This window comes from Gorilla gorilla, chromosome 20, assembly GCF_029281585.2.
Source record: "Gorilla gorilla gorilla isolate KB3781 chromosome 20, NHGRI_mGorGor1-v2.1_pri, whole genome shotgun sequence".
Lineage (NCBI taxonomy): Eukaryota > Metazoa > Chordata > Mammalia > Primates > Hominidae > Gorilla > Gorilla gorilla.
In genome coordinates, this window is record NC_073244.2 from 19,037,304 (window position 1) to 19,050,893 (window position 13,590).

Genomic DNA, 13,590 nt, shown 5'->3' on the forward strand with positions numbered 1-13,590 from the left:
GCCATGTTGTCCAGGCTGGTCTTGAACTCCTGAGCTCAAGCAATCCACTGGCCTCGGCCTCCCAATCATCAGTGTCATTCTGTACATCGGGGTGTACTGCCACAACTGCCAATGTGTTCTGGCACTGCGATGTGTGTGTGTTGTGTATGTGTCTGCGTGTAGGAATTGTGTGTCTGGAAGGTGTCAGCGTGTGGCTGTGTGATCTTGCATGTGTCTGTGTTCTGCAGGAACATGCGTGTGTGTGCATCAGTGTGCATCTCTATGTGTCATGCACTGGTGTGTCTTCGTGTATATCAGTGTGTGTCTACGTGACGCCTGCTTTGGTGTATGTCTATACGCGGTTCCTTGTTGTGTGCCTGGATACCACGGTGGGACGGTGCATGTCGGAGCGTGGGTCGTGGGTGTTTTCCCAGACTGGTGTGTGTGTGTGTGCCCGTGTGTAGGGGTTGTGTGTTTGTGCCTTGTGTGCACTGGTGTCCGAGTGTGCTTTGTGTTCGAAGGCGGAACGTGTGGCCAGGCGTTCTGGACGTGACATGTGTGGCGGGGTCCGAGTCCCGCTGCGTGTCAGCGTGTGTCTGCGCTGGAACGCGGGCCAGCACGTGTCAGGGCGGCCGCGTCGGTGTGCGCCCCCGCGCGCGCGTGTGCGTGTGTTCGTGTGTGTGTGTGCATGTGTGTGCGTGTGTGTGTGCGCCGGCCGCCGCTCCCCCGCCCTGCCCGCCCCTCCCCGCGCCCCTCCTCCCGCCCGCGCCGCCCGCCCGCTCCCTCTCCCCGGAGTGCGCCGCTTCCAAACTTTGTCTAAACTTTCACTTTCACAGCGCGGCGGCTGCGGCGGCGGCGGCGGCGGGCGAGGGTGACCGGCCGAGCGGCGGCGGCATGGAGTAGACGCGCGGCGGCAGCGGCGGCGGCGGCGGACGCGAGAGGCAGCGGCGAGCGCGGCGGCGGCGGCGGCAGCGGCGGCCCCGGAGCCGGCGGGGCCGAGCCTGCGAGCGGCGAGCGCGGAGCGGCGCCGGGCCGAGCGCGGGGCCGCGGGCCGGGCGGGCGCAGCGCGGCGGAGGCCGGAGGAGCCGAGCCGGAGCCCGAGCCCGAGCGCGGCCGCCGCCTGCCGGGCCTCCCCTCGCCGCGGCCGGCCGCCGCGCTCCCGCCCGGGCGCCCAGCTATGTACTCCCCGTACTGCCTCACCCAGGTACCGGCCGCCGCCCCCGCGCGACCGGGGGAGGGGAGCGGGCGCGGGAGGCCGGCCGGCGGCGCGGGCGGAGGGGACGCGCGGCGGCCGGGAAGGGGGGGCCGAGAGCCCGCGGGCCGCCGAGGGGTGCAGGCTGTGCCGCGGGGAGCCCAGGCACGCGTGCGGGCGTCACCGTGCGCGTGCGACCCTGGCCACCGGGCGGACTCCTTTTGGGGGTTCCGGGGGTGGCCAGCTGCGTCGTGGCGCTACCCGTGGAGCGCAGGCGGGAGTGCGTGTACGTGTGTGTGTGTGTGTGTGTGCGCGCTCGACTGGGGTGCGATGGGCAGCGGGACTCCGGCTGACCTGTGGGCTACTGTAGCGCGCACCCGGGCAGCGTGGTCGCTGGCAGTGTTTGCGGGGTTGACAGAGTGGCAAGAGGGTGGTCCCGAGGGCGCAGAGGGGACACTGGGTCCCGCGACGCTTCCTGGGGAGGGCGCAGCGGTTCCCGAGGGTGGCAGTGGCCGGCGTGCGTGGCGGCGGCCCTTGCGTGCGGCCGGGGTGCCTGGGGTGGGCCGAGCGGCCCGGGCGTCTCCCCAAAGTCTTTGTTCAGGCCTCACATGGGAGCGGGGCTAAGAAAATGGCGGGGCTCCCAAATTTCGGAGGGGCAGGGGAGGGGAGAGGGGGGCGGGCGCGCTGCCAGCGGTGGCCGCGCCTCTCCGACCCCGGACGTCGCAGCCTCTGCCCCCCCACCCCCAAACTTTCCTCGGCGCAAACTTTCTGGCCCCAGCGACCCAGGCTGCTGCGGAGTGGACCCGGCAGGCCTGGGGAATCCCGTCCCGTCGCCTGGAGGCGGGAGGGGCGGGAGGCAGCCGTGGACACAGCCGACAGTGCTGCGGCCACACCGTCGGGTCAGCCTCGGGCACAACAGCGTCGACCTTGGCGCGTTGCTAGAGCGCGTCCCGCCTGCAGCGAAGTTCCCTGCGCGGCGCACGGCTGCGGCAGAAGCTTCGAGGATGCCTGTCGGGCCACCTAACTCTCCCTGGGCTGTGGCCTGAGGCTCTAAGAGGGCACAGAAGCTGCCCAGAGTCCCACAGTGGCCCTGACAGCGTTGCCTGCAGGGCCAGGCCACAGCTGGTAACAGTCTCCGAAGAGGGGACATCTAGGGGCTGCTTAGCCCTGTTGCCAGCCAGGTCTGCATGTGGGGGTTCTCTAGGCCAGGCCCTAATTGTCCCCTCTGCCCAGCCTGATCCCTGTCAGCCATGTGCCAAGTGTGTCCACAGCTTACAGTGGCAGTCCACATGGGTATGGCTTCTACTTTGTCTGGGTCGTACCGGGAGTGTGCAGTGGTGTCAAGGGGCGAGGGGTTTGTCGGGGTGTGTGTCAGCTGTGGCTACACCACACTGCTGTATGCACAGGTGAGAGTGTATGCAAGTGTGAATCAATCTAGAGTCTGTGTGTAGCCCCTGTGGGCCGGCCATGGGCAGGCCTGCGTGGCATGGCCGTGTGTATGGCCCAGGGAGCGGGTTTTCCTGTAGAAAGCAGGCCCGAGTACGTGTTGGCGAGGGCGCACCGGCATGCATACATGTTGCAGTGTGCATGCAGGTGTGAGCAGGCACCCTGAGCACCATGGCAGTGTGGGGAACCCCCACATCTGCACCTCCAGTTCCACGGCCACTCCATGTTGGGCGCCCCTCACAACAACTGCCTACCCAGCGGTGGCTGAGCTGGGCCTCTTTGGTGCTACACTTGGCTGGGCTGTGTGGCCGATGTTTGGGGCCTAGTGGAACCAAGACCCCACGCTCAAGCAGCCCCTTGCCCACCAGGCTGCCAGCCCGGCCTCCCATGCCAAGCACGCCAGACATCTGAGCCTGCTCCCCCATGGCTTGGGTGAGACACCAGCCCCTCAGATTTCACAGCACCCTGGGAGAGAAAACGCCTGTGGATACGCCGGTGACACGGCTAGGAAGGGGCTGGGGTGGCTGCGAGACCCAGGGCGATGGGTGGTGCTTGGCTCTGTGTGATTGTAGGCCCAGGTTACGACAGTTCCAGTGTGCCAGGATGGCTGGAGAGGGCAGTGGGCATGGTGTCACCAGGCTGCCAGCCCTTCATGGTGGGCAGGGAAACCCTTCAGCTCTGGGCAGGTGGCTGCTGTCGGCTGGTCAGTGTGGTCTGGCCTGCCCCTCCCTAACAATCACATCTCTGTTTTTACAAATCTTTCTGCTTCCATAGTTTGCCCCACTGGTCTCTGTTTTTCTGACAACCTCTTTCCTTTGCTGTCTTTTTCTCGGTCTGTTTTTATCGGTCTCTGGTGTATTCTGCCCTTTTCCATCTCTCTTTCTCCATCTCTGTCCTTTTGTATGTCTCTGACTGTCTCTGTCTCTGATTCCAGTTTTGGCCCCATCTCTGCTCCCCCCTCCACTGGCGTCTCGGACTCTCTCTCTCTCTGTCTCTCTGGCCTGCCTCTCTCTCTTTCCCTCTCTCTCTCTCCCTTTTCTTTTTTTCTAACCAGAATTGGCTTCGATTTTAAAGTCAATAAATGATTGAGCAGGAACGAGCTTGGAGCAGCGGGGCCCTGGCGGGGAAAGGTACTGTGGGCGAGGGGGAAGGGTGGGGGGAAAAATCTCCTTCTAGAAAAAGCATCGAAATTCAGGGCGGCCGGGCGGGGCGGTTGCTGGAACTGCTGGAGTCCATTGTAGCCACAGTCCTGAGTCTCAGGCGGAGAGAGGGGTGGGGGGTGGATGGATGGACCCCCCTCCCCATCCCAACCCTGCCAAGAAACAGAGACACAACCAGGATGTGAACTCACGTACACCACCATCACCGCCAAGATGGGGATGTAAGTGTCCTGTTCACACTGATGTCCAGACCCACGACCATCGACGAGCCTACAGACCTACGGACACAGGAAACCGACGACTTGTGTTCACACTGTCACACACACCCATTAACACACACGCACCTCTTGAAATGGGACACGTATATTGGTGTAGGCTTAGCGACACAGCAGTACCTCTTTGACGCACATATGGACACAGGAAACTGTGGACTTGTGTTCACAACCACCCCCAGCGCACACATAAACACTCACAAACCCCTCGAGATGACACAGATAGCGACGAAGGCACATGGAGACCACGACACCTCCCAGACTTATGGAGCCCTGAGCACATGCTTTGATACAGGTAGACACAAATGTGCGTTCACCCCCACACACGCTCACATGGACCCAAGGACGGACAGGCGGATGGATGGATACACATCTTTACACAGAGACATAATGCAGTTGGCTCGCCCAGGTGTGTACACAAATACCTTTTCTTTTTCTTTTTCTTTTTTTTTTTTTGAGACGGAGCCTTGCTCTGTCGCCCAGGTTGGAGTGCAGTGGCGTGATCTCGGCTCACTGTAACCTCCGCCTCCCGGGTTCAAGCAGTTCTCTGCCTCAGCTTCCTGAGTAGCTGGGATTACAGGTGCCCACCACCACGCCCGGGTAATTTCTGTATTTTTTAGTGAAGATGGGGTTTCACCATCTTGGCCCGGCTGGTCTTGAACTTCTGACCTCATGATCCACCTGCCTCGGCCTCCCAAAGTGCTGGGATTACAGGCATGAGCCACTGCACCCGGCCACAAATACCTTTTCAAACACACACACACACACACACACACACACACACACACACAGATATGCACCAATGCGTGCTTCCCCCTCCTTGCCACAGGGATAAACAGGCAAACATGCCGACATTTGCTGACACACACAAAGACATACATGGGCGCACACACAGATACACCGGCTCTCAGACACGCAGCGACCTACGCCCATTTTCCTGGCCATACAAGCAGCCGAACGTTCCTGTACTTCTGTGTCTGCATAGCTCCCCCAACACTCCTTCCATGGGAGGGGGATGGCTGGGGCTTCCCTGATGCCCCCTTCCCCCAGCTTTCTCTCTGGGTCACTCTGGCCACCCCTCTGTCCCTGCGAAACTATAGCTCTCTGTCCCTGCTCCGGCCTGGTGCCCTGTTTTCATGGCACTTGGCATTTTCTCTCCGGCTCTGGCCCTGCCTGATTCATGCCCACTGCTGGGGTGGGAGGTGTGCCCAGGTGTGGGCCGGGATGGGGTAGTTCATGAGATGAGCTGGGGCTCCCTGAGATGTTTTGATGCTGGGCCGAGCTCAGAGCCGAGGGCTCTGCCGGGAACAGGGTGCTCCAGTCTCTCTAGGGCCTGGAATGTCTTGTGTAGCCTCAAGAGCTCCCAGACGGAGGCTGCAGGAGCAGAGTCAAGGGCTAGGCTTTGCCGTCAGACAGAAATGGGTTCGAGCTCCAGCTCTACATGTTCTAATCTTGCGACCTGAAGCACAGGATTTTCCTGGCCTGTAAAATGGGCAAAAACCAGTGTCTATCTCTTGGGCTGTACTTAGGTTCAGTGTGGTGCCTGGCACATAGTGTGTGCTCCATAAATGGTAATTGTTGCCAATTGTTGGTTGTCAACCTCCCAGACCCTCCCAGCTGAGAGAGGGATGCCTCTGAGGGGTAGAAGACAGGATTGAGCGCCTCCCAACCATAGATATCCAAGTGGACTGCCTGGAGGAGGAGGAGGCAAGAGGAGAGTTTGGAAGGATGAGTTTGCCCATGGCCCAGCTCTTTTACCTTTGGATGGGGGCCTGTAGGCCAAGCAGAGGGCGGCACAACTTCAAGATAGGGGAGAGATGGTGGGGGAGAGTGGGGGGCAGGAGGGGCGAGACGAGGCCTCCACTGTTCCATGAGGACCAGATACCCTGGTTGGGGGCCCTGAGTCCTGGTATAAGAGTATGTGTGCACGCATTCATCCAAATGTACGTGGGACAAAGAGACCCAGTGCATCTAGATGATGACTTCAGGGACGTCCCCAAGCTCCAGAACTTTCTGCGTCTGCACCTGGGCGTTGTCACCTGGACCCGCCATGGAGACAGGACATATGTGCAGGACCCTATGTGGGCACTTGGCTGGATCAGGGCACATTGCGGGTGGGAGCAATGCTGGGTGTTTGGCCGTGGCGCCGTGGCTGTGGGCAAAATGCCCCCGTGGTTGGTGTGTTGACTACCGTCCTCCCCATCTAACCCACAGGGAGCCTGGCCTTTTAAATCTGCTCAGATATTGTCTCCCCCACCCCCATGAAGCTGGAATCTGGGGACTTGCTGGACCAGAGAGATAGGGGAGGCTGGGCACTTTCTCCAACGCGGTGCTGAGGATGGGCCTTCTGTCCCCTCCCTCCCAGCTGGGGTGGGGAAAAGGAGGGGGGTGTCTTAATTTTCTTGCCCCCAAAGCCCTGGATGTGGGGGCAAGTGGGCCAGGAGGACAGCTGTGAGCCACTATCTGGGTTCTCCCAGATCGGTGTGCGTGTTAATCGGCATGTCAGGCCTCAGAGCCACCATTTTCCCGAGGATGTCTGTGTGGCAGCGTGTGTCTGCCCAGGTCCCTCTCCATGCCTCTCTATGTCTCCCAGCGTCCATCACTGGGTGCTACCTGCATGTGACTCCACGGATCATCGCACGCCCTGTCTCTTGTGTATTTGGTAGTGGGGGTCGGGGAGCATGCCACCATGCGTGTCAGTGTGCCGGATGTAGTCTCTGTGTCACGGTGGCACTGCGCGCGTCAACGGGTATTGGTGTACCGGTCACCATCTTTGTATCTGCGCTTTGTATCTGGGGTGACAGTGTCCCAGCGACATGCGTCACATCTACAGCAGTGTTTTTCTGGGTGTCTGTGCGTCACGGCAAAGAGTGTATCCGTGTGTCTCACACACGTGTTGGCCTGTCCGTGTCAACTTGTGTCCACATATGTGTCAACGCACGTGTCTCCAGTGTCACCACCCTCATATCACTGTGCCTCCTGGGCTTGTCCCCGTGACGATCACTGTGGGTCTCACCCCACGGGCGCCTCTCCTGGGCATTCCCTTGGCCTCCGAGCACCATGTGAGATGCCTGCTATGGCGGCCGGGCAAGCGGCTGGGAGCGGGCTGGCTGCTCAGTCCCTTCCCATGAGGTTGAGCGGCCGCGGTGGCCTTGCTGGGGGCCCCGCCTGTGCCCCTGGCCTGGCGTGGACAGAAGCCCGTTGTGCGGCAGCGAGGTGCGGGCGTGTGTTCGGGCCGCCCACAGGCCTCCCTCTGTCTGCCCGGCGCACATTGATCTTGGCTTCTGCCTGTGTCCGTTCTAGCCTGGCCAGCTGGGTGTCCGGCTGTCTCCGTGGGCCTGAGCCCACTATCCCCGCTGCCCCCACAGCCAGGCAGGCCCTGGGCCCCACACCCCTGGGCCACCCGCCATCCCTCCGAGGCTCTGAGGGCGCGGATTTGGAAACTGAGGTCCCCCCTTCTTTCCCCCTTTCTCTCTCTCTCTTTCCTCCCTCTCTCCTCCCCTCCTCCCCTCCTCCCGCTCCCTCTCTCCCTCTCTCTCTCCTCCTGCCAAACGCGTCTTGGCTCCATCTGAATATCTCTCCTCCTCGATTTTTGGCTCCAGCTCTGGGCGCGTTCACTAAAGGAAGAAGGGCTAGCTCCCCAACCCCCCCTTCCTCACCACCTCCCCCCTCCCGAGGAGCCCCTCTGAGGGCGGGAGTGGCCTCGTGCAGGGGCCTGGGCCCCCTGAGTGGGCTTGGCCAGGGGGGCACAGGCCTGGCGGGTGAGGGAACAGGGTGGACAGGGCCTGGCAGCCAGAGGGAGGCAATGGGCAGGGTGACTGAGTTGCCCGGCGGGGCGGGCGGGCAGGGAGGGGTCGGGGGCACGGAGCTGGGGTGTCTGGCTTCTGGTGGGGCTGGCAGGCCTCTGTGAGGCGCAGCTGTGCCCAGAACTCCAAGTTGCATTTGCCACCACTACCGATGTGGCTGCGCCAGCCAGGGAGGGGAGGCGGGTAGCGGGCACTGCGGCGCTCTGCAGCCAATCGGAAGCCGGGGTTGCACTGGGGAGCTCTCCCCCCACTGGGCCCCACCCTGAGGGGAGCCGGGGGTGGTGGCCAGCAGCGGGCAGGGGGCAGTGCCCACCACCATCGCCAAGGACCCTGCCCCCTCAGCTGAAGCTCAGTGCCAGCCTTCCTGGCACAGATCGGGCAAGAGCGGGGATCTGTCTGTCCCCACCTGAATCTGTGTGAGCCAAGCTGGAGGAAGGGACAGCATGGAGGTGCACCCGACCCCCCTGGGCCTTTTAGTCCAAGGCAGGCAGCAGCTAGGGATGGGGGCCAAATTATCCAGGTGGTTCCGTCCAAATATCGGCTTCGGTCGAATCATCTCGGGGAGTGGGGGGGGGGGTTTATTCCGGGTCCATCTCGCACAAAGTCACACACTCTCACTGGCACATGCGGGCACAAAGAATCACGCTGACACACACTGGCATGCTGCACCTCCCTCAATCAAACAGACACAGGCGTCCCCATACAAAGAATCTTGCCCTCACTCACAGACACCTTGAGGCACCCGGCCACACCCGAACACATCGATGCGGCATTACACACGCAGGGACGTGCACGTGGGTGCAGACACACGGGACACGCGCAGTCACACGATCACATGCCATGAAGCACACAGCACAGACACAGGCTCTGCCACCGTCAAATGCAGACCCACAGGCACAGCTAGAAACACGCAGCACACGCACTCAGTCATAATGTCAGGTGCCCAAAACACACACATGAGCACCGATACACCCGCACACGCCACCAAGCACACAGGTACATGCACATGCATGCAATAACATGCTCTCAGACACACAAAACACCCCACACACTCCCTAACCCAGTGTCACCCACCAGGAGTGAATTTGCCCATTGGGAAATGTCTGGAAACATATTTTTTTTTTAGAGACAGACTGTCATTTGTAGCCCAGGCTGGAGCACAGTGGTGCGATCTCAGCTCACTGCAGCGCTGACCTCCCAAGCTCAAACGATCTACCCATCTCAGCCTCCTGAGTAGCAGGGAATACAGGTGCATGCCGCCACACCTGGCTAATTTTTAAATTTTTTTTGTAGAGACAGAGTCTGGTTATGTTGCCCAGGCTGGTCTTGAATTCCTGGGCTCAAGCAGTTCTCCCGCTTCACCCTCCCAAGTAGCTGGGACTACAGCCGAGCACCACCATACCCAGCTAATTTTTAAATTTTTAGTAAAGATGAAGTCTGGCTTTGTTGCCCAGGCTGGTTTTGAATTCCTGGGCTCAGGTGATCCTCCCGCCTCGGCCTCCCAAGGTTCTGGGAGCCATGAGCCACCATGCCCAGCCTGGAATCATTTTTGGTTGTCACACTTGTGGAGGGGGTGCTATTTAGTGAGTGGAGACCCAGGATGCTGCTCAGTCCCCTACAATGGAACCCCTCAACCGTCACCGACCACAAAGAATGATCCAGCCCCAAATGTCAGTAGTGCCAAGGTTGGAAACCCTGCCATGCATCCCCAGATACACAGTAACATACACAGGCACAGCTAACCCTTGACACTCATTATACATGCACCCACATACACAGTCACACCCAAACAAGACGCCAGCTGACAGTGTCACACACACACACTCTCCCTCACTAGGACCCAGGCATTGTCGCATATATACCCCATTTCCCCTGCCAAACCCAGGCACAGTCGGCGTGCCATGTACACAGTCCGGTGTTACCCCAGCACACAGGGACGAGAGCCACACCCTCACACACATTCGCACCTGGGCCACACCTGGCAGTGGTTGGAAATGGTGCCTGAGAGCTGAGACCTGCCCTGGTGGCACCTCCCCTCTGCTTGTCAGCCACAACCAGCTGTCTTTGCGCAGCAGCTACAGCCACCCCGGCTTCTCAGGATAGAATTGGGAGCCCCAAATCCCTGCCCTGGTATGTAGAAGCCTGGGGTGAGACAAAGCCTGGAAAAACCACATGCCCATCCCTGCCCAGGACACTCGCAGTCTTCTAGACTCAGTGGTCGAGGGCTCCACCCTCACCTCCTTGCTCCTGGCAGCCACCGAGAGAAGGGATGGGGAGAAAGCTAGGTTCTTTTTTTTTTTTTTTTAAACAGTCTCACTCTGTTGCCCAGGCTAGAGTGTAGTGGTGCAATCTCAGCTCACTGCAACCTTGGCCTCCCAGGCTCAAGCAATTCTCATGCCTCAGCCTCCCGAGTAGCTGGGATTACAGATGTGCACTATCACACCTGGCTAATTTTTGTATTTTTAGTAGAGACAGGGTTTCTCCATGTTGGCCAGACTGGTCTCAAACTCCTGGCCTCAAGTGATCCGCCCGCCTCGGCCTCCCAAAGTGCTGGGATTACAGGTGTGAGCCACTGTGCCTGGCCAGCAAAGCTAAGTTCTGAGACTCCTGTCCTCCGTGGGGCTGTCTCACTAATCCTTTGGCCTTTGACTCCCCAGTTCTGACCCCAGAGAAAGACAGAAGAGACAGTGGTCGGCAGAATGGTAGAAGAAGATAGGATAAAGGCAAAATAAATGTTTGTCCTAAAAATCGTAGCAACAGCTAATGTGAACTGTGTGCTTGCTGCGTTGCACCCTTGCTAAGTGCCTTCCCAGCTTGTCTTCTTGAATCCTGTGTTCAGCAGGTACTGTTATTAGGAGAGTGGGGCCTGCAGAGCCAGCTTCCTGGGTTTGACTCCTGGCTCTGCCACTCACTAGCTGTGTAACTTCAGGCAAGTTGCTTAACCTCTCTGGGTCTCAATTTCTGTATCTAGGAAGCAGGGCTGTGGTAAGGATCTGAGGAGTTGGTTCACAGCACATACTTTAAAACTGTGCTTGATGTGAAAACCTGCTTTGATTTTATGGATGAAAAACCAAGACTCAGTAGAGGTATCCAGTGCTAGGGTCAAGGGCGGGGAGCTCCTTCTTCAAGATGGTCACCACCCTAAATCCTGCCGATGGGACAAAATTGCAGCTTGTTCTCTGGCCTTTCCCAAATTTCAAAATGGGCCTGCACACCCCCACACCCCCATTTGAAACGTGCCCTAGTGGTTGGCCCTTGAACCTTTCTTACCACTCTGACCTTCGGATCTTCTTCCATCCAAGGCTCAGAATAAAGGTGGATGGTGGTCTCACCCCCTCTGCACCCCTGCTGGCCAGGCTTGCCCTCACCCCCGCAGGTCCAAACATCCTCTCCCACACCTTGCTGGGCATCCAGCCGGAGCTCAAATGCTGGGGGTGCAGCCGGGAGCCTGTGCATTCCTTCGACAAATATTTACCAAGCACCTCCTGGGTGCCAGGCTCTGTTTTAGGCCCCGGGGGCTCGGCAGGGAGCAAAATCTGCAAAGATGCCAGCCCCGGTGGGAGGGCAGACTGTGAATCTGATAAACAAGGGAGTGTCCAGTCCTTGAGATGGCGCTAGGTGCTGTGGGGAGAACAGAGCTGGCCGGGCCCTCAGGAGTGCTGGGCAGCTGTGGTTTTAGCAGAGGTGGGCACGGAGGCCTCATGGTGAGATGATGATTTTGAACGCTGCCTTGCTATAGCTCAAGTGCAGCCCGCCAGGCCCCTTTCTCTCTCCAGGGGGCAGACTGGAGGTCAAGGGTGTGTGGCTCAGCATGGCATGCCCATCATTTGCCCAGACCATGTTGCCTGTCATTTCTTCAATCTGAGCTCATCTATTATCCATATTTGTGGATATGCCATACGGTGCCTGCCCAAAACCTGGGGACAAGATGGCCGAGGCCTTTCCTTTACAGAAACTGGGGCTTGATGGGCGCTGGGTATTCGCAACCCTGCTGCTCTGAGCTGGGGGATGGGGCAGGGGCAGCTGGTGGCCCAGAGTGGCACTTCCACCTGGGCCCCTCAATTTAGCTCCCCCGGGGCGGGCTGGGTTTATTTTTACCCCAGCCTGTCACCCTGGCAGTACCAGGCTGCGCCATCTTTGCAGGGTCTTGGGGATCTGCCCACAGCTTGGGGGTATCAGGCTTTGTCTGTTGGGTTCCCCAACTCCCACCAGGGCCCCAGATTCTCTCCACCCCCAAAGCTCCAGGCTTGAGAGCTCTGGGTTGGGGCCCGGCGGGGTCGGCACTGCAGGCTGGCAACCACCGTGCCCAGCCTGGTGGCATTTGGTTTGGCGCCCTGCCTGCCTGCCACCCCCACCCCATGCCCGGGCAGAGCCGAGCGGCTGCTGCTGCCAGTCTCCATTTCGAAGCTTGAGGTGGGGGTGGGGAAGTGCTGGGCGCCTCCAGGCCCCTGCTTGTCCCGTGCCACCTGGGGATCATCCCCCATGCCTGTTCCCTGGAAGGGCCGGGCTGCCTCTTCCGCTGCCCCTTTGCAGCCTGGAGCTCAGCAAGGATGCCCGCCTGGCTTCCATCTTCCCGGTTCGCTCCCTCCCTTCCTCCCTCTCTCGCCTGCTCGCCTGTAATGGCTCACCATTTTTGGCATCTCTTCCCCCTCCCCCTCCCATAGGCGCCAACCTCACTTCCAAACCCGCCGCCATCGTTGGCTCTCTGGCCTTCTCTGCCGCCTGGGGCTGGGACCTGGAAATGGGAATTTGGGGGTGGGGGCCGGGCATGTGGACATCAGGGGCTTTCTGCGTGCTCGTGTGTATCTCTGGGGTTGGGGGGCACATGTTCTAAGCCAGCTCACTCCATCCACCCCTTCATTTGCCTCAAGCTTGCAGAGCAGGACTGCAGCAAAAGTGAAGACCCTCCCATTTCTGATTGCCCTGCACCTGGTATTGGCATCTGGGCCACCAGGGGGCTAGGGTGGGCATCTCTGCCCAAGCCCAGGCCCTAGCATGGCAAGGGCAAGGCTTCATCTGTGGTGTGCCCCAACCTCTCCCTTTCCCTAAGTTCCCCCCAAGGTTCCAAGATTCCTGCTTCCACTCCCCAGAGCTGGGGTGGGGGAACCAAGCCTCACCTTGGGTACTTGTGTCCCCAGATGGGGCAAGGGACTTCGGAGGAACCGGTTTAATGCCCTCCCCCCCACCCCACACCCGCTGCCCGCGCCTCTCTCGGCACTAAACAAAGTTTGCTAAGTAACTTCAAATGTTATTTGAGGACGGCCTGGCCTCAACCCAAGGCGGCCCTGTGGAAACTTGTTTTTCGCTGCCGAGGCTGCAAGTATCAAAGACACACTTTCGGTGGGGGGGTGCTCCAATACCACTCCCCCCTCTGTGGCAGGGGCTGGCCCTGAATGGACACACAGACACACAGAGCAGACACACATAGGCCTGTGCCTACAGAGACGCAGACATCATCCTGTGGCCTAAACACCAGGTATAGCTGCAGGACAGCCTTGGAGCATGGTACACATAACACATACAACAAACACACATGTTGACACGTTAAGGAGGTAGGAGGGGGTGACAGGGCACTACCCCCCAGCCCATGGAGTCCTGGGATTCTTCCAGCTGGTGGGGTTTCGCCATGTTGGGAAAAACGTACGGCTCCGATCCTTGGGGTCCTGTATTCTCATGACTCCAGGGCTTGAGGGGGTGCTGGGATGAGGCCCCCAGCCTCAGTTTCCCCATCCACA

At 59.8% G+C, this 13,590-nt stretch overlaps 1 protein-coding gene across 1 annotated transcript in view; it reads left to right on the plus strand.

The window, feature by feature from the left end:
- The first annotated feature begins 792 nt into the window (after nucleotides 1–792).
- The window catches only part of NFIX (nuclear factor I X), a 103,125-nt gene continuing 90,327 nt past the window's right edge, over nucleotides 793–13,590 (plus strand). Inside the window, exon 1 of the mRNA XM_055371762.2 lies at nucleotides 793–1,183. Within this exon, the coding sequence (XP_055227737.1) occupies nucleotides 1,157–1,183 (27 nt within the window). The 5' untranslated portion in view covers nucleotides 793–1,156. The remainder of the gene's footprint in view (nucleotides 1,184–13,590) is intronic.